Source organism: Pseudorasbora parva, chromosome 21 (genome assembly GCF_024679245.1).
Source record: "Pseudorasbora parva isolate DD20220531a chromosome 21, ASM2467924v1, whole genome shotgun sequence".
In the NCBI taxonomy this organism is placed as follows: domain Eukaryota; kingdom Metazoa; phylum Chordata; class Actinopteri; order Cypriniformes; family Gobionidae; genus Pseudorasbora; species Pseudorasbora parva.
The window spans coordinates 139,828-157,500 of record NC_090192.1 but is presented as its reverse complement, the minus strand read 5'-3'; the positions used below and the strand labels follow the sequence as shown (position 1 = coordinate 157,500).

Here is a 17,673-nt window from a genome sequence, read left to right as displayed (position 1 = left end):
TGCGTGCGTGTGTGAACACCTTCTCTGAGGCTGTGGCGATGCGTGTGTGTGTGTGCACACCTTCTGAGGCCGTGGCGATGCGTGTGTGTGCGTGCGTGTGTGTGTATGTGTGTGTGTGTGTGTGTGTTTGCGTTTGTTTGTGTGTGAACACCTTCTCTGAGGCCGTGGTGATGCGTGCGTGTGTGTGTGTGTGTGTGCACACCTTCTGAGGCCGTGGCGATGCGTGTGTGTGTGTGTGCGTGCGTGTGTGTATGTATGTGTGTGTTTGTGTGTGAACACCTTCTCTGAGGCCGTGGTGATGCGTGTGTGCATGCATGCGAGCGTGTGTGTGCGTGCGTGCGTGTGTGTGAACACCTTCTCTGAGGCCGTGGCGATGCGTGTGTGTGTGTGTGTGTGTGTGTGTGTGTGTACACCTTCTGAGGCCGTGGCGATGCGTGTGTGCGCGTGCGTGTGTGCGTATGTGTGTGTGTGTGTGTGTGTGTGTGTACACCTTCTCTGAGGCCGTGGCGATGCGTGTGCCCTGCAGGTTTAGAGCCACACAGCACAGCGCCCCCTCGTGGGCCGGAATGTCCACCGGAGGCTTCTCAGTGTTGGCCAGATCCACGATCTGCACGTGGCCGGAGTGTGTGGCCGGAAACGCCAGCAGAGAATTATTGCTGTTTGGGCAGAGAACACACAGACCTGCAGAGGGGAGAGTGCAGCGGTTACATCACAAGCCTAACCTAAGTCTAACCTAAGCCTAACCCTAACCTAAGTCTAACCGAAGCCTAACCCTAACCTAAGCCTAACCCTAACACACAGACCTGCAGAGGGGAGAGTGCAGCGGTTACATCACGAGCCTAACCTAAGTCTAACCTAAGCCTAACCCTTACATCACGAGCCTAACCTAAGCCTAACCCTTACATCACGAACCTAACCTAAGCCTAACCCTAACATCACGAACCTAACCTAAGCCTAACCCTAACCTAAGTCTAACCTAAGCCTAACCCTAAGCCTAACACACAGACCTGCAGAGGGGAGAGTGCAGCGGTTACATCATGAGCCTAACCTAAGCCTAACCCTAAGCCTAACCCTAAGCCTAACCTAAGCCTAACCCTAACCTAAGCCTAACCCTAACCCTAAGCCTAACCCTAACACACAGACCTGCAGAGGGGAGAGTGCAGCGGTTACATCACGAGCCTAACCTAAGTCTAACCTAAGTCTAACCTAAGCCTAACCCTTACATCACGAGCCTAACCTAACCTAAGTCTAACCTTTACATCACGAGCCTAACCGAAGCCTAACCCTTACATCACGAGCCTAACCTAAGCCTAACCCTAACATCACGAGCCTAACCTAAGCCTAACCCTTACATCACGAGCCTAACCTAAGCCTAACCCTTACATCACGAGCCAAACCTAACCCTAACCCTTACATCACGAGCCTAACCTAAGCCTAACCCTTACATCACAAGCCTAACCTAAGCCTAACCCTTACATCACGAGCCTAACCGAAGCCTAACCCTTACATCACGAGCCTAACCGAAGCCTAACCCTAACATCACGAGCCTAACCTAAGCCTAACCCTAACATCACGAGCCTAACCTAAGCCTAACCCTTACATCACGAGCCAAACCTAACCCTAACCCTTACATCACGAGCCTAACCTAAGCCTAACCCTTACATCACGAGCCTAACCTAAGCCTAACCCTTACATCACGAGCCTAACCAAAGCCTAACCCTTAAATCACAAGCCTAACCTAAGCCTAACCCTAACATCACGAGCCTAACCTAAGCCTAACCCTTACATCACAAACCTAACCTAAGCCTAACCCTTACATCACGAGCCTAACCTAAGCCTAACCCTTACATCACGAGCCTAACGTAACCTAACCTAACCCTTACATCACGAGCCTAACCAAAGCCTAACCCTTACATCACGAGCCTAACCTAAGCCTAACCCTTACATCACGAGCCTAACGTAACCTAACCTAACCCTTACATCACGAGCCTAACCAAAGCCTAACCCTTACATCACAAGCCTAACCTAAGCCTAACCCTTACATCACGAGCCTAACCAAAGCCTAACCCTTAAATCACAAGCCTAACCTAAGCCTAACCCTAACATCACGAGCCTAACCTAAGCCTAACCCTTACATCACAAACCTAACCTAAGCCTAACCCTTACATCACGAGCCTAACCTAAGCCTAACCCTTACATCACGAGCCTAACGTAACCTAACCTAACCCTTACATCACGAGCCTAACCAAAGCCTAACCCTTACATCACGAGCCTAACCTAAGCCTAACCCTTACATCACGAGCCTAACCTAAGCCTAACCCTAACATCACGAGCCTAACCTAAGCCTAACCCTTACATCACGAGCCTAACCTAAGCCTAACCCTTACATCACGAGCCAAACCTAAGCCTAACCCTTACATCACGAGCCTAACCAAAGCCTAACCCTTACATCACGAGCCTAACCAAAGCCTAACCCTTACATCACAAGCCTAACCTAAGCCTAACCCTAACATCACGAGCCTAACCTAAGCCTAACCCTAACATCACAAGCCTAACCTAAGCCTAACCCTTACATCACGAGCCTAACCTAAGCCTAACCCTTACATCACGAGCCAAACCTAACCCTAACCCTTACATCACGAGCCTAACCCTTACATCACGAGCCTAACCAAAGCCTAACCCTTACATCACAAGCCTAACCTAAGCCTAACCCTAACATCACGAGCCTAACCTAAGCCTAACCCTAACATCACGAGCCTAACCTAAGCCTAACCCTTACATCACGAGCCTAACCAAAGCCTAACCCTTACATCACAAGCCTAACCTAAGCCTAACCCTAACATCACGAGCCTAACCTAAGCCTAACCCTAACATCACGAGCCTAACCAAAGCCTAACCCTTACATCACAAGCCTAACCTAAGCCTAACCCTAACATCACGAGCCTAACCTAAGCCTAACCCTAACATCACGAGCCTAACCTAAGCCTAACCCTTACATCACGAGCCTCACCTAAGCCTAACCCTTACATCACGAGCCTAACCTAACCCTAACCCTTACATCACGAGCCAAACCTAATCCTAACCCTTACATCACGAGCCTAACCTAAGCCTAACCCTTACATCACAAGCCTAACCTAAGCCTAACCCTTACATCACGAGCCTAACCTAAGCCTAACCCTTACATCACGAGCCTAACCTAAGCCTAACCCTTACATCACGAGCCTAACCTAAGCCTAACCCTTACATCACGAGCCTAACCTAATCCTAACCCTTACATCACGAGCCTAACCTAAGCCTAACCCTTACATCACAAGCCTAACCTAAGCCTAACCCTTACATCACGAGCCTAACCTAAGCCTAACCCTTACATCACGAGCCTAACCTAAGCCTAACCCTTACATCACGAGCCTAACCTAAGCCTAACCCTTACATCACGAGCCTAACCTAAGCCTAACCCTTACATCACGAGCTCCACAGCCTACCTTTGGGGTTATAGCAGGTCTCGAACACATGCAGCTGGTGAGGGTTATGAGTGAAGGTGAAGACCTTAATCATGGAGTCCAGGACCACCACGATCCTGAAACAAAAGGAAGAGCCATCTTATTGACTATTAATGTTTTATATCGTGCTGTCAAGTGTTCCAGTAACACTCTGGATTTGTGTGTGTGTTTTTACATTAATGAAAAACATTCTGAAGTGTTGTTTACTCATCGTATTATATAAACATGTTCCAGGAGTTTTTGTTATGGTGTTGACATTAGAATGCAGTAATTATTTTTGTTAGAGATGGTTAAAGTAAGCTGGATTTATGGCGAGGCATATAATAGGCATTTTACAGCATCACAATCTAACAAATATTACAGGTTGAATAAAAGGTTGAAAAGCATCCGCAGGATCTGTAGATGAGATAGATACCTGTCCCGCCGAAGCTTCACCGCTTTGACCTCGGTGGAAAACTCGATCTCGATCACAGTCTTCTTCTTCAGATCATCCCAAATCATCACTAACACAGGTGCACACGTGTGTTTACTTGCTTATTACAACTGCGCTAAACAGTTTCATTAATATCAAATATGTTTATAAATTAGAAAACTAAGGGTGCATTCACACTTGAAAACAAACAAAACGTTTAGTCTTGGTCCGCTTAGCGTTCACACTGGCATTTTTAACAGTGAACCTAAAGTTACCGAACCAAAGGCACAGGGAGACGCTCACAACCTGATTGGTCGGTTTATATGACGTAGGAGCTGCTTACCGAACATTCAGAACAACGCTGTGTGCTGACTAAACGCCATCATGTTATGCGAGTACATATGGCATTATTTTTACCCGCTGAGAACTCATGAAGAGCTCATAAAATGTTCTATGTTTGCCCGCAAAACGTTAACGTTATTCATTCTGGATACACCGATCTGTCCGCGTCATCCAATCAGCTGACTATGCGTCTCATCTTGTGACATTACGTCCTGTTTTTGGTTCGTTTACATGTCTTTGGTCCGTGTTGCGTTCATATATCAATCGAACCGCACCAGAGTTGGTTTGGAAGCGGACCGAGACCCGTCTTTATAGCGCTCTCGGTCCGTTGGTTTGGTGCGCACCAGGGTTCGGATGGCAGCGTTCACAGATCTTCAAAAGAACCGCACTAATCGAGCAATCGCAGCAGGGTTCGTTTTAATCCATCCAAACATGACAAGTGTGAACGCAGCCTAAATGTACCTTTATTGGGAGGGTACTTCGGTTTTTTCCCGCCTCCAACGAGTGCCAGATAATTGCATCGGAAAAGCATCTCCACATGACCGACTCCTCCCTCGAGAAACTCTAAGGATCATGAGAAACACACACAATAAACATCCCATAATGGGCTGATGGTGAATGAGTAACTCTTGCTAATGGTGTTTGTCAGCCGCTCGTCCTCTGGGTGAGTCTATAACCGAGTCATCATGCACTCATAAAGCCGTCTGTGTGAACGGCTGCAGACTCACCTTGCTTTTCCTTTTCTTTGAGCGGGTCTGTGTTATAAACCCTGAAGCCATTCTCCATTCCACACGCAAAACATCCTGATGGGAAAAAAACACATTTAATGGGAAATACTGGGATTCCCTGCGGCTCTGCTGTTTCCCTTTTAGGAGGAGACAGACTCCTAACCAGACTATCCATAACCCAGACTAATCCTAACCAGATTAACCCTAACCAGACTAACTAAAACCCAGACTAACCCTAACCCAGACTAACCCTAACCCAGACTAACCCAAACTAACCCTAACCCAGACTCACCTTAACCCAGACGAACCTAACCCATACTAACCCTAACCCAGACCAACCCTAACCCAGACTCACCTTAACCCAGACGAACCTAACCCATACTAACCCTAACCCAGACTAACCCAAACTAACCCTAACCCAGACCAACCCTAACCCAGACTCACCTTAACCCAGACGAACCTAACCCAGACGAACCCAAACTAACCCTAACCCAGACTAACCCAAACTAACCCTAACCCAGACTCACCTTAACCCAGACGAACCTAACCCAGACTAACCCAAACTAACCCTAACCCAGACTCACCTTAACCCAGACGAACCTAACCCAGACTAACCCTAACCCAGACTCACCCTAACCCAGACTAACCCTAACCAGACTCACCATAACCCAGCCAAACCCTAAGTCTGCATGTGGCTTGAGAATCTTTGATTTGCGTCTGCCTGGGAAGCGATTAGTGAGTTACTACAACAAAGGGATTCGTGGATATTTAGGCCTGGTTTCACAGGCAAGGTTTAGTTATTTTATTTATTTATTTATTTTTATAAACGTGCCTTAGAAAAAAAACTCTTACTGATGTGCAAGACACAACAATAGTATTGAAATATTTGAAGATAGGCTTTAAGATAAAACAGCTTAAACCTGCAGTTAATCTTAAGCCTTGATTGAGATCTGGAGCTTCAGAAGGGTTATGATTATACCCAGTTTTGATTATTAGCTGTAATTGTGACTGACCTGCATAAATCCGTGTTTAAACCCGTTGACCTCTTCATTCATCGGCTATAATGCGCCAGTTAACGCTGTTTGTGTTATATTGACTTAGGCACATTATCAGATTTATAAGAACTTTAATAACACTTTACATTGTGGATTGTGTTAATGTTAATTTAAATATCCAATGGCTCAGATTCTCCCCTCGAGAGTCACAGAGATAGCGCTATTACAGTTAGCCGCTAACACAACTGTCAACGTTTAGTTGATAAAATTGTGAAATGTGGTCACTTTATAATAACGCTACAAGTGATATCCATATATAACTACAGTTGTTGGTCAATTACAATAAAAAAAAACACAAAATGCAAACACGCTGACAACAGGAAAACACTCATGTGATCTTTGTGGCTAATCAGCTGTTAAAGTTCGTTAGCTTGCTAAGCAAAACAACAGAGTCCTGTTCATCAAGTCCAGCATATCGCACAGCTAGACGTGTGGAGCGACAACAACTAAAATACCGATGAGTTTAATGTGTGACAATAATACGAGTTATCTTGCCTCTGATTCATAAGGGCGAGTTTCAGTGATGCTAGCTTGCGTTGGCTAATAGTAAACATCTTACCGTGATCCTGGTTAAATCCAGCATAAAGTAATCCGTTACCGTGAGGGTTGGATGGTAATAAATTCATAGTGCTTGGTGTTATTTGTCTAATCAAACCGAAAAGACTGTAAGCCTAACTAAAGGATGACATTCCTCGAGCTGTGGGCTAATGCTAGCGCTAACATCATGACTGTCTGTCAACCAGGAAATAAAATTGTCGGAGCGCCTGCTCTCTGTGTGTGTGTGTGTGTGTGTGTGTGTGTGTGTGTTGTTGTGTGTGATCTCACTGCAGAAACACACTCTTCGCGCTTAGCCTTCTAAATAATCAGATATTACCAAAACACTGACTCACATGACTTATGCACGTTTTGTTATTTTTAAAACATGTTTTCTGTGCTAACCCTAACTGTCCGTGAATCAGCGGTTAAGTATGAAATAGTTCCACCTATAGCCGGCACTGCCCCAGTGGCCTAATGGATAAGGCACTGGCCTCCTAAGCCAGGGATTGTGGGTTCGAGTCCCATCTGGGGTGACTGATTTTTGCCATGTTTCTAATCTATTTATATAGTCAAAGAGCATTCAACGAGTCACATGTGATTCCGGATTGAAACTATGAAGTTAATTCTATTTTTAACTTACCTTTGTGTTACTAATTTTAAATGAAATGTAGCTAATATATTACATTGATGGATAAAATGTTTCCAATGAATACATAGAGGATAAAATACACGGATATGTAACCTAAATTCATCATACTCTACGCAAAAACAACCTTCAATGTTTAAGAGCATTCATTGGCCTGCTACGCCACCGAGCGGTTCCATGGTGTAATGGTTAGCACTCTGGACTCTGAATCCAGCGATCCGAGTTCAAATCTCGGTGGAACCTTCCTATTGTTAACTCGCTTCGCCACGGGAGGATAATTACAGGTGTCGTTCCATCTGCCGTATCACGGCCTTTATAAAACAATAAACACGAGTTAATTTAGTCTCATAATTAAACAAACAAATCCAGCATTTTGCAAACAAACACGATCTGCTTTCCAAAGGAAAACTCGACTCGCAAACAAACAGAAAGCGATGTGCAAATCCAAAGCTCAGCAAATAAATGCGTCAGCATACATATTCACAAATAAATGCAAACCATCCTACACGTTGCGTGTAACCTTCGAACAAATACTAAATCTAGTCCATACAAATGGATACTGATCTGTTATGATCTCAGCTTAACTTTCTCACAAATGCAGTCGAGCAGCTTCCTCTAGCAGAACAGCAGATGGCGCTCTCGGTCCATTTACGGGTTTCTAACACGTTTTCAGCGGACGAAAATGCCGTACTGTATCTATTCATCTTTTATTTATTAAATGTTAAATTTAAATTTTATTTATTAAATTTATTTATCTATTCATTAAATGTTCACATAAAATAGGGGGAAGCCCAGCCTATAAGTTCACCTCTGATGCAATATCACATTTAGCACTTTCATGAGCATTGTTAAAAGTGTGAAAAGTAATAATTTAACACATTTTTTTCTTCCTGCACTGCTATTTTGAAAAGTTCTGTGTTGATGTGTCGAGCAGCTGAAGGCCAGTGTAATGCCTCAAAACACTGTCAAATATAAGGCTCACATTAGTCCTTAAAGCTGTGGCTTTGGGAAGAAAACCCTTTCCGCATAACAGAATGATGTGCTCCAGCAGAGATAAGGGCTGCTATGCAGGACTCATAGAGCATGTGTGTGTAATGTGGGCTGGATGAAGTATCCGCCCATTGCAGAAAGCGGATGTTTTCCTTGCACGTGGTTCTTCGTATTCAACATGGCGGCGGCATCCATGGTTACAGGTTTCAGTTTGTTATTGATCGATCTGTCGTGCTCGAGGAACGCGTGCCGTCGGTTAGTAACGGCAGTCGGTGACAGAACGCGACCGAAGCGCGTAATTTATCTACAGTCGAGGAAAGCATCGCATCTTACACAGGTGAAGAACGCTCCTGTTTCTCATCTGACTCAATCATACTCAACATCATCGCTTATGAACTCAATATCACTGTGTGTTAGCAGGACGATCAGCTCGCGCGCATCCCGCTCGGTAAGTCTCATATTATAACTGAGGTCAGATGATGTCATTATAACTGAGGTCAGATGATGTCATTATAACTGAGGTCAGATGATGTCATTATAACTGAGATCAGATGATGTCATTATAACTGAGGTCAGATGATGTCATTATAACTGAGGTCAGATGATGTCATTATAACTGAGGTCAGATGATGTCATTATAACTGAGGTCAGATGTCATTATTACTGAATCTACTGAAAATCTGTCTTAAGATAAACTGAAGATAACATACTGTCGGAGCAGCGGAGCGGGCGGTCAACATGTCAACAAGGGTAAGGAGTGTGTGTGTATGTGTGTTTGTGTGTTTGTGAAGGTATTCGAGTGTGTGTGTGTGTGTTTGTGAAGGTGTCCGAGTGTGTGCGTGAAGGTGTCCGAGTGTGCGCGTGAAGGTGTCCGAGTGTGTGCGTGAAGGTGTCCGAGAGTGCGCGTGAAGGTGTCCGAGTGTGCGCGTGAAGGTGTCCGAGTGTGCGCGTGAAGGTGTCCGAGTGTGCGCGTGAAGGTGTCCGAGTGTGCGCGTGAAGGTGTCCGAGTGTGTGCGTGAAGGTGTCCGAGTGTGCGCGTGAAGGTATCCGAGTGTGTGCGTGAAGGTGTCCGAGTGTGTGCGTGAAGGTGTCCGAGTGTGCGCGTGAAGGTGTCCGAGTGTGTGCGTGAAGGTGTCCGAGTGTGTCTGTGAAGGTGTCCGAGTGTGTGTCTGTGAAGGTGTCCGAGTGTGTGTCTGTGAAGGTGTCCGAGTGTGCGCGTGAAGGTGTCCGAGTGTGTGTCTGTGAAGGTGTCCGAGTGTGCGCGTGAAGGTGTCCGAGTGTGCGCGTGAAGGTGTCCGAGTGTGCGCGTGAAGGTGTCCGATTGTGCGCGTGAAGGTGTCCGATTGTGCGCGTGAAGGTGTCCGAGTGTGTGTCTGTGAAGGTGTCCGAGTGTGTGTCTGTCAAGGTGTCCGAGTGTGTGTCTGTGAAGGTGTACGAGTGTGTGTCTGTGAAGGTGTCCGAGTGTGCGCGGGAAGGTGTCCGAGTGTGCGCGTGAAGGTGTCCGAGTGTGCGCGTGAAGGTGTCCGAGTGTGTGTCTGTGAAGGTGTCCGAGTGTGTGTCTGTCAAGGTGTCCGAGTGTGTGTCTGTGAAGGTGTCCGAGTGTGTGTCTGTGAAGGTGTCCGAGTGTGTGTCTTTGAAGGTGTCCGAGTGTGCGCGTGAAGGTGTCCGAGTGTGCGCGTGAAGGTGTCCGAGTGTGTGTCTGTGAAGGTGTCCGAGTGTGCGCGTGAAGGTGTCCGAGTGTGCGCGTGAAGGTGTCCGAGTGTGTGTCTGTGAAGGTGTCCGAGTGTGTGTCTGTGAAGGTGTCCGAGTGTGTGTCTGTGAAGGTGTCCGAGTGTGCGCGTGAAGGTGTCCGAGTGTGTGTCTGTGAAGGTGTCCGAGTGTGTGTCTGTGAAGGTGTCCGAGTGTGCGCGTGAAGGTGTCCGAGTGTGCGCGTGAAGGTGTCCGAGTGTGCGCGTGAAGGTGTCCGAGTGTGCGCGTGAAGGTGTCCGATTGTGCGCGTGAAGGTGTCCGATTGTGCGCGTGAAGGTGTCCGAGTGTGTGTCTGTGAAGGTGTCCGAGTGTGTGTCTGTCAAGGTGTCCGAGTGTGTGTCTGTGAAGGTGTCCGAGTGTGTGTCTGTGAAGGTGTCCGAGTGTGTGTCTGTGAAGGTGTCCGAGTGTGCGCGTGAAGGTGTCCGAGTGTGCGCGTGAAGGTGTCCGAGTGTGTGTCTGTGAAGGTGTCCGAGTGTGCGCGTGAAGGTGTCCGAGTGTGCGCGTGAAGGTGTCCGAGTGTGTGTCTGTGAAGGTGTCCGAGTGTGTGTCTGTGAAGGTGTCCGAGTGTGTGTCTGTGAAGGTGTCCGAGTGTGCGCGTGAAGGTGTCCGAGTGTGCGCGTGAAGGTGTCCGAGTGTGCGCGTGAAGGTGTCCGAGTGTGCGCGTGAAGGTGTCCGAGTGTGCGCGTGAAGGTGTCCGAGTGTGCGCGTGAAGGTGTCCGAGTGTGCGCGTGAAGGTGTCCGAGTGTGCGCGTGAAGGTGTCCGAGTGTGTGTCTGTGAAGGTGTCCGAGTGTGTGTCTGTGAAGGTGTCCGAGTGTGCGCGTGAAGGTGTCCGAGTGTGTGTCTGTGAAGGTGTCCGAGTGTGTGTCTGTGAAGGTGTCCGAGTGTGTGTCTGTGAAGGTGTCCGAGTGTGTGTCTGTGAAGGTGTCCGAGTGTGTGTCTGTGAAGGTGTCCGAGTGTGTGTCTGTGAAGGTGTCCGAGTGTGCGCGTGAAGGTGTCCGAGTGTGTGTCTGTGAAGGTGTCCGAGTGTGCGCGTGAAGGTGTCCGAGTGTGTGTCTGTGAAGGTGTCCGAGTGTGCGCGTGAAGGTGTCCGAGTGTGCGCGTGAAGGTGTCCGAGTGTGCGCGTGAAGGTGTCCGATTGTGCGCGTGAAGGTGTCCGAGTGTGCGCGTGAAGGTGTCCGAGTGTGTGTCTGTGAAGGTGTCCGAGTGTGCGCGTGAAGGTGTCCGAGTGTGCGCGTGAAGGTGTCCGAGTGTGCGCGTGAAGGTGTCCGAGTGTGCGCGTGAAGGTGTCCGAGTGTGCGCGTGAAGGTGTCCGAGTGTGTGTCTGTGAAGGTGTCCGAGTGTGTGTCTGTGAAGGTGTCCGAGTGTGTGTCTGTGAAGGTGTCCGAGTGTGTGTCTGTGAAGGTGTCCGAGTGTGCGCGTGAAGGTGTCCGAGTGTGCGCGTGAAGGTGTCCGAGTGTGCGCGTGAAGGTGTCCGAGTGTGCGCGTGAAGGTGTCCGAGTGTGCGCGTGAAGGTGTCCGAGTGTGCGCGTGAAGGTGTCCGAGTGTGTGTCTGTGAAGGTGTCCGAGTGTGCGCGTGAAGGTGTCCGAGTGTGCGCGTGAAGGTGTCCGAGTGTGCGCGTGAAGGTGTCCGAGTGTGCGCGTGAAGGTGTCCGAGTGTGTGTCTGTGAAGGTGTCCGAGTGTGTGTCTGTGAAGGTGTCCGAGTGTGTGTCTGTGAAGGTGTCCGAGTGTGTGTCTGTGAAGGTGTCCGAGTGTGTGTCTGTGAAGGTGTCCGAGTGTGCGCGTGAAGGTGTCCGAGTGTGTGTCTGTGAAGGTGTCCGAGTGTGCGCGTGAAGGTGTCCGAGTGTGTGTCTGTGAAGGTGTCCGAGTGTGCGCGTGAAGGTGTCCGAGTGTGCGCGTGAAGGTGTCCGAGTGTGCGCGTGAAGGTGTCCGAGTGTGCGCGTGAAGGTGTCCGAGTGTGCGCGTGAAGGTGTCCGATTGTGCGCGTGAAGGTGTCCGAGTGTGCGCGTGAAGGTGTCCGAGTGTGCGCGTGAAGGTGTCCGAGTGTGTGTCTGTGAAGGTGTCCGAGTGTGCGCGTGAAGGTGTCCGAGTGTGCGCGTGAAGGTGTCCGAGTGTGCGCGTGAAGGTGTCCGAGTGTGCGCGTGAAGGTGTCCGAGTGTGCGCGTGAAGGTGTCCGAGTGTGCGCGTGAAGGTGTCCGAGTGTGCGCGTGAAGGTGTCCGAGTGTGCGCGTGAAGGTGTCCGAGTGTGTGTCTGTGAAGGTGTCCGAGTGTGCGCGTGAAGGTGTCCGAGTGTGCGCGTGAAGGTGTCCGAGTGTGCGCGTGAAGGTGTCCGAGTGTGCGCGTGAAGGTGTCCGATTGTGCGCGTGAAGGTGTCCGAGTGTGCGCGTGAAGGTGTCCGAGTGTGTGTCTGTGAAGGTGTCCGAGTGTGCGCGTGAAGGTGTCCGAGTGTGCGCGTGAAGGTGTCCGAGTGTGCGCGTGAAGGTGTCCGAGTGTGCGCGTGAAGGTGTCCGAGTGTGCGCGTGAAGGTGTCCGAGTGTGCGCGTGAAGGTGTCCGAGTGTGCGCGTGAAGGTGTCCGAGTGTGTGTCTGTGAAGGTGTCCGAGTGTGCGCGTGAAGGTGTCCGAGTGTGCGCGTGAAGGTGTCCGAGTGTGCGCGTGAAGGTGTCCGATTGTGCGCGTGAAGGTGTCCGATTGTGCGCGTGAAGGTGTCCGAGTGTGCGCGTGAAGGTGTCCGAGTGTGTGTCTGTGAAGGTGTCCGAGTGTGCGCGTGAAGGTGTCCGAGTGTGCGCGTGAAGGTGTCCGAGTGTGTGTCTGTGAAGGTGTCCGAGTGTGTGTCTGTGAAGGTGTCCGAGTGTGCGCGTGAAGGTGTCCGAGTGTGCGCGTGAAGGTGTCCGAGTGTGCGCGTGAAGGTGTCCGAGTGTGTGTCTGTGAAGGTGTCCGAGTGTGCGCGTGAAGGTGTCCGAGTGTGCGCGTGAAGGTGTCCGAGTGTGCGCGTGAAGGTGTCCGAGTGTGCGCGTGAAGGTGTCCGAGTGTGTGTCTGTGAAGGTGTCCGAGTGTGTGTCTGTGAAGGTGTCCGAGTGTGTGTCTGTGAAGGTGTCCGAGTGTGTGTCTGTGAAGGTGTCCGAGTGTGTGTCTGTGAAGGTGTCCGAGTGTGTGTCTGTGAAGGTGTCCGAGTGTGTGTCTGTGAAGGTGTCCGAGTGTGTGTCTGTGAAGGTGTCCGAGTGTGCGCGTGAAGGTGTCCGAGTGTGTGTCTGTGAAGGTGTCCGAGTGTGCGCGTGAAGGTGTCCGAGTGTGCGCGTGAAGGTGTCCGAGTGTGCGCGTGAAGGTGTCCGAGTGTGCGCGTGAAGGTGTCCGAGTGTGCGCGTGAAGGTGTCCGAGTGTGCGTGTGAAGGTGTCCGAGTGTGCGCGTGAAGGTGTCCGAGTGTGCGCGTGAAGGTGTCCGAGTGTGCGCGTGAAGGTGTCCGAGTGTGTGTCTGTGAAGGTGTCCGAGTGTGTGTCTGTGAAGGTGTCCGAGTGTGCGCGTGAAGGTGTCCGAGTGTGCGCGTGAAGGTGTCCGAGTGTGCGCGTGAAGGTGTCCGAGTGTGCGCGTGAAGGTGTCCGAGTGTGCGCGTGAAGGTGTCCGAGTGTGCGCGTGAAGGTGTCCGAGTGTGCGCGTGAAGGTGTCCGAGTGTGCGCGTGAAGGTGTCCGAGTAGGGCTGGGCGATAAAACGATAACGATAATTATCACGATATAATTTTCCTCGATAAAACGATAACAACAGGTCGATAAATTCTCGATATAATGCTTACGCGCTATGCGTAATACTGCGCATGCGTATTGCAGACCGGGCGTCTGGGTGCTGCACGCGGTAATGTTTACAGTCTGTGGCTGACAGGCTTGGAGGATCGGAGTTAAGTGGAGCGATAAAAATGAGCAATAGTGAAGAAAATGCAGCGCTCACGGCCAGCTCGGGGGGCACAGATATCGTTGACAAGTTAGTTCGCTCAACTTCAGTGGTTTGGAGATATTTTAGCGATCCCATCCGACATAAAACAGAGCGACGTGCGTGGACTGCTTATCATAGGTTCACGTTCACCACACAGAATTTAATTATTAAATTATCGTGTTTCTTCAAAGTCCTTCCATATAACATGCAGCCCAACACAGCGGTGAATCTACATTAACTACATTCACACACAGGCTTATTACCTTGTTAACTGTAGCGGGTGACTTATTTACAACAGGCTAACGTTACCAAACTATAATCACTAAAACATCGGACTTGTACATCGCTATCATAATTGTTTGTCTTTGGTGATGTATTAATGACTCCGCATCGCCTGTATCAAAAGAGAAATAATGTCATCTGGTGTTTAAAATGAATAAAATAGACTAGACAGCCCTTACTGGAGATCCACAAATACTGAACTTTTCTCTCTCCCGACCAGCCCACTGTCGGTGAGGTGTGTTTGTGTGTGTGTGTGTCGGTGAGATGCACGGTGGACCAATCCACTGTGAGGCAAGAGAAGGGGCCTCAAAATGTTTCTTAAAACGCTTTTTTTTGACCGATTGCGTTCTTAGTGTTTTACTTAGACAATTAAATATATAAACGCTCAATATTGCATTATTTGTTCTGTTTCAGCTGCGAAAATCGTTCACAGCAGAACCGCAACGCGTCTCACAACAACCTGTGTAAATGAACGATTCATTGTTTGAATGAATCGTTTGAATGAACGACTCAATGACTCGCTCATTAAGACGGCCACCTGCTGCCACCTACTGGTGGTTTAATTTGATCTTTAAACATACTTTCCAACATGTCTTATTTGTCTATTCAAAACTACAAATCTCAAAACATTATTTAATGCTGTTGTAATTTTTCAGTGTAAATTATTTAATTTGATTGCTAACAGCCCTTATAGTGTTTTATTTTAATTAAATGTATTGATCAAAATTACAAATATAAAATGAAACATGAAGCTTAGCCTATATTTAATAAGATTAAGGGAAATGCTCTTTATAAAAGGTGAAAATATCACAAATTTCAAATGATTCAATAAAAATAAAAACCACAAATATGCAGATTTAAATATGTCAAAGCTGATTGAACACTGGTGAGAATATTGCTTCAGAATAAATTATATTTACAACACACACACACACACACACACACACACACACAAACACAAACACAAACACACACACACACTTTTCTGGACAAGCTAATTTTTTACTTGGACAAGCTTGAACGATTTACTTGTTCGAAGGACAAGCACATGAACATGCTTAAGCCCTGTCAAGCCCTGTATAATGATATATTATTGATATATAGTGTTGAGTAAAAAAATGCTGACCACAGTTAAGATTTTAATAAATAAATCTACCTCAGTTTAAATAAATTGTTCACTTGTTTGGGAAGTGTTTGTCATGTTTTGACAATAAAGGATAGTTTAAAACTACAGCTAACTGTCTGTTTTCTACATATTTCACTCAGGAGCAAAAATATGCCTTTAAACTTTAAAGAAATAAAGATTTTACATTTATCGTGATATTTATCGATATCGACTGATATGCTAAATTATATCGTGATAATTTTTTTGGGCCATATCGCCCAGCCCTATGTCCGAGTGTGCGCGTGAAGGTGTCCGAGTGTGCGCGTGAAGGTGTCCGAGTGTGCGCGTGAAGGTGTCCGAGTGTGCGCGTGAAGGTGTCCGAGTGTGCGCGTGAAGGTGTCCGAGTGTGCGCGTGAAGGTGTCCGAGTGTGCGCGTGAAGGTGTCCGAGTGTGCGCGTGAAGGTGTCCGAGTGTGCGCGTGAAGGTGTCCGAGTGTGCGCGTGAAGGTGTCCGAGTGTGCGCGTGAAGGTGTCCGAGTGTGCGCGTGAAGGTGTCCGAGTGTGCGCGTGAAGGTGTCCGAGTGTGCGCGTGAAGGTGTCCGAGTGTGCGCGTGAAGGTGTCCGAGTGTGCGCGTGAAGGTGTCCGAGTGTGCGCGTGAAGGTGTCCGAGTGTGCGCGTGAAGGTGTCCGAGTGTGTGCGTGAAGGTGTCCGAGTGTGCGCGTGAAGGTGTCCGAGTGTGCGCGTGAAGGTGTCCGAGTGTGTCTGTGAAGGTGTCCGAGTGTGCGCGTGAAGGTGTCCGAGTGTGTGTCTGTGAAGGTGTCCGAGTGTGCGCGTGAAGGTGTCCGAGTGTGCGTGAAGGTGTGTGAGTGTGTGTGTTCGGTGTCCGAGTGTGTGTGTTCGTTGTCCGAGTGTGTGTGTTCGTTGTCCGAGTGCGTGTGTTCGGTGTGCGAGTGCGAGTGTGTGTGTGTGTGTGTGTGTGTGTGTGTGTGTGTGTGTGCTGTATAGAAGTGTTTTAAAACCGAGCAATGGATTTGTCAAATAATAAAGTACCGTCTGTTCAGATTAAATGTATATTTTATAAACATACACTTTGTCCTCAAGGGTTAGTTCAGTTCAGAATGAAAGTTTCCTGATGCTGACCTCATCCGAGATCTTGGAGTGAAATAATCCTTCAGTATTCTGGAATGTTGTTTTGCAGTGAGTACGAAAGCAGAGGTTCGCTTCCACGTGCAGACAGCAGAATGGATTCCGGAAGACGTGCGGAGAGAGATTCTCCTGAAGGTGCGGGGAACATATATATAATAATAATAATAATAATAATAATATACAGTACATATGTGCCGCATACACTGCTCACGGCACTCGTGTCAACAGAATAAAACCCGTGTGAATAAAGCCGGAGAGTTAATAGTGAGCTCCGAGATGAGCCGAAGCCAGCAGAGGAACCTGCGAGCCTGCCTGATGAAGATCTCCCAGATGATCAGCGAAGCGAGTCAGCGGCCGCCAGAACCAGAACCAGACGATCTGACCCTCAGGGCTCACAGGTCACAGGTCACAGGTCACAGAGCATCACTAATGCAGCACTGCCTCAATAATGCTTCTCTCTTCTTCACAGGTTAGAGCAAAGAAATCTGGAAAGACTCAAAGAGAAGAAGAAACATGCAGCAACAAAGCAAGCGAGACGAGTCGACTTTGACTGAACCCAAAACATTATTACATTTGTTCTGTATAAAAAATAAATAAATAAAACTGCAAAATATCTCATTGTAAAAGTGGTGTATTTTTTACTGTATGTAATGCAAAGCATATAATGGAATATATATTTATAATTCAGATTACTTTAGAAATGTGTTTTTATTTTAGATTTGAAGCCAGATTTGATAAACTGTAAACCTGTATTAAAGCAAAGAGCCGGTTTACACGGTGTGTTTGCTTTGACTGTTAATAGAGGGCATGACTGTTTTAACTTGAGCTAAAGGTGTTTGTATGACGCAGTAGCAAAACCCCATCACTCAACCAGTTGAGTTCTCTGGCCATTTTAAAATGCGAATGAAACAGAATAAAATGTAAAGAACAAGCTATTATTTTTCACATAATACATTTTAGTGTGATACATTATTACAGGTAAGTCATCTGCTTCGGTGAGGAATAAAAGCACTTTAGCAGAGGATGGTTTCGATCCATCGACCTCTGGGTTATGGGCCCAGCACGCTTCCGCTGCGCCACTCTGCTGCCGCTGCTGCCCCTCAGCGGAGCATCGCGATAATGGTGATGGCATGAGCCGCTCACAGACTGACGGTCCAGCGTTAGTTCACATCAGTTTATACTTCGTTTTGAAAAACACTTGCACAGTTTTAACATTTAAATTATATCACAATTTTTTACTTATTAATAAACCGAAATG

General features: G+C 48.1%; 2 protein-coding genes and 2 non-coding genes across 5 annotated transcripts in view; 3 read left to right on the top strand and 1 right to left on the bottom strand.

Annotated features, from left to right (window-relative positions):
• wdr45b (WD repeat domain 45B) overlaps positions 1 to 6,823 on the bottom strand; it is a 12,676-nt gene extending 5,853 nt beyond the window's left edge. Inside the window, exons 1-6 of the mRNA XM_067429231.1 lie at positions 6,597 to 6,823; positions 4,983 to 5,057; positions 4,717 to 4,818; positions 3,916 to 4,003; positions 3,483 to 3,577; positions 491 to 681 (exon numbers count right to left, since the gene is read on the bottom strand). Of these exons, the coding sequence (XP_067285332.1) occupies positions 491 to 681; positions 3,483 to 3,577; positions 3,916 to 4,003; positions 4,717 to 4,818; positions 4,983 to 5,057; positions 6,597 to 6,663 (618 nt within the window). The 5' untranslated portion in view covers positions 6,664 to 6,823. The remainder of the gene's footprint in view (positions 1 to 490; positions 682 to 3,482; positions 3,578 to 3,915; positions 4,004 to 4,716; positions 4,819 to 4,982; positions 5,058 to 6,596) is intronic.
• A 211-nt stretch (positions 6,824 to 7,034) lies between these two features.
• Positions 7,035 to 7,107, top strand: trnar-ccu (transfer RNA arginine (anticodon CCU)). The gene has a single exon. It is a non-coding gene; the product is annotated as a tRNA-Arg (tRNA).
• A 284-nt stretch (positions 7,108 to 7,391) lies between these two features.
• trnaq-cug (transfer RNA glutamine (anticodon CUG)) lies at positions 7,392 to 7,463 on the top strand. Its single transcript has one exon. It is a non-coding gene; the product is annotated as a tRNA-Gln (tRNA).
• A 708-nt stretch (positions 7,464 to 8,171) lies between these two features.
• On the top strand, positions 8,172 to 17,028 carry mrpl58 (mitochondrial ribosomal protein L58). Of its 2 annotated transcripts, none has more exons than XM_067429522.1 (6): positions 8,172 to 8,547; positions 8,631 to 8,658; positions 8,901 to 8,960; positions 16,468 to 16,550; positions 16,644 to 16,813; positions 16,885 to 17,028. In XM_067429522.1, exons 1-6 carry the CDS (start codon positions 8,326 to 8,328, stop codon positions 16,967 to 16,969), a joined length of 648 nt encoding a protein of 215 aa, XP_067285623.1. In that variant the 5' UTR covers positions 8,172 to 8,325; the 3' UTR covers positions 16,970 to 17,028. The 2 variants fall into 2 exon arrangements, with proteins under 2 accessions (XP_067285623.1, XP_067285622.1); XM_067429521.1 differs by having other exon boundaries at positions 8,628 to 8,658.
• The last annotated feature ends 645 nt before the right edge of the window (positions 17,029 to 17,673 follow it).

Coding starts and splice junctions, on each gene's coding strand:
- mrpl58 (XM_067429521.1), top strand. CDS start 8,326: ATGAAGTATCCGCCCATTGCAGAAAGCGGATGTTTTCCTTGCACGTGG. Junction 8,659..8,900: donor GCTCGCGCGCATCCCGCTCG/GTAAGTCTCATA, acceptor ATCTGTCTTAAG/ATAAACTGAAGATAACATAC. Junction 16,814..16,884: donor CTGACCCTCAGGGCTCACAG/GTCACAGGTCAC, acceptor TCTTCTTCACAG/GTTAGAGCAAAGAAATCTGG.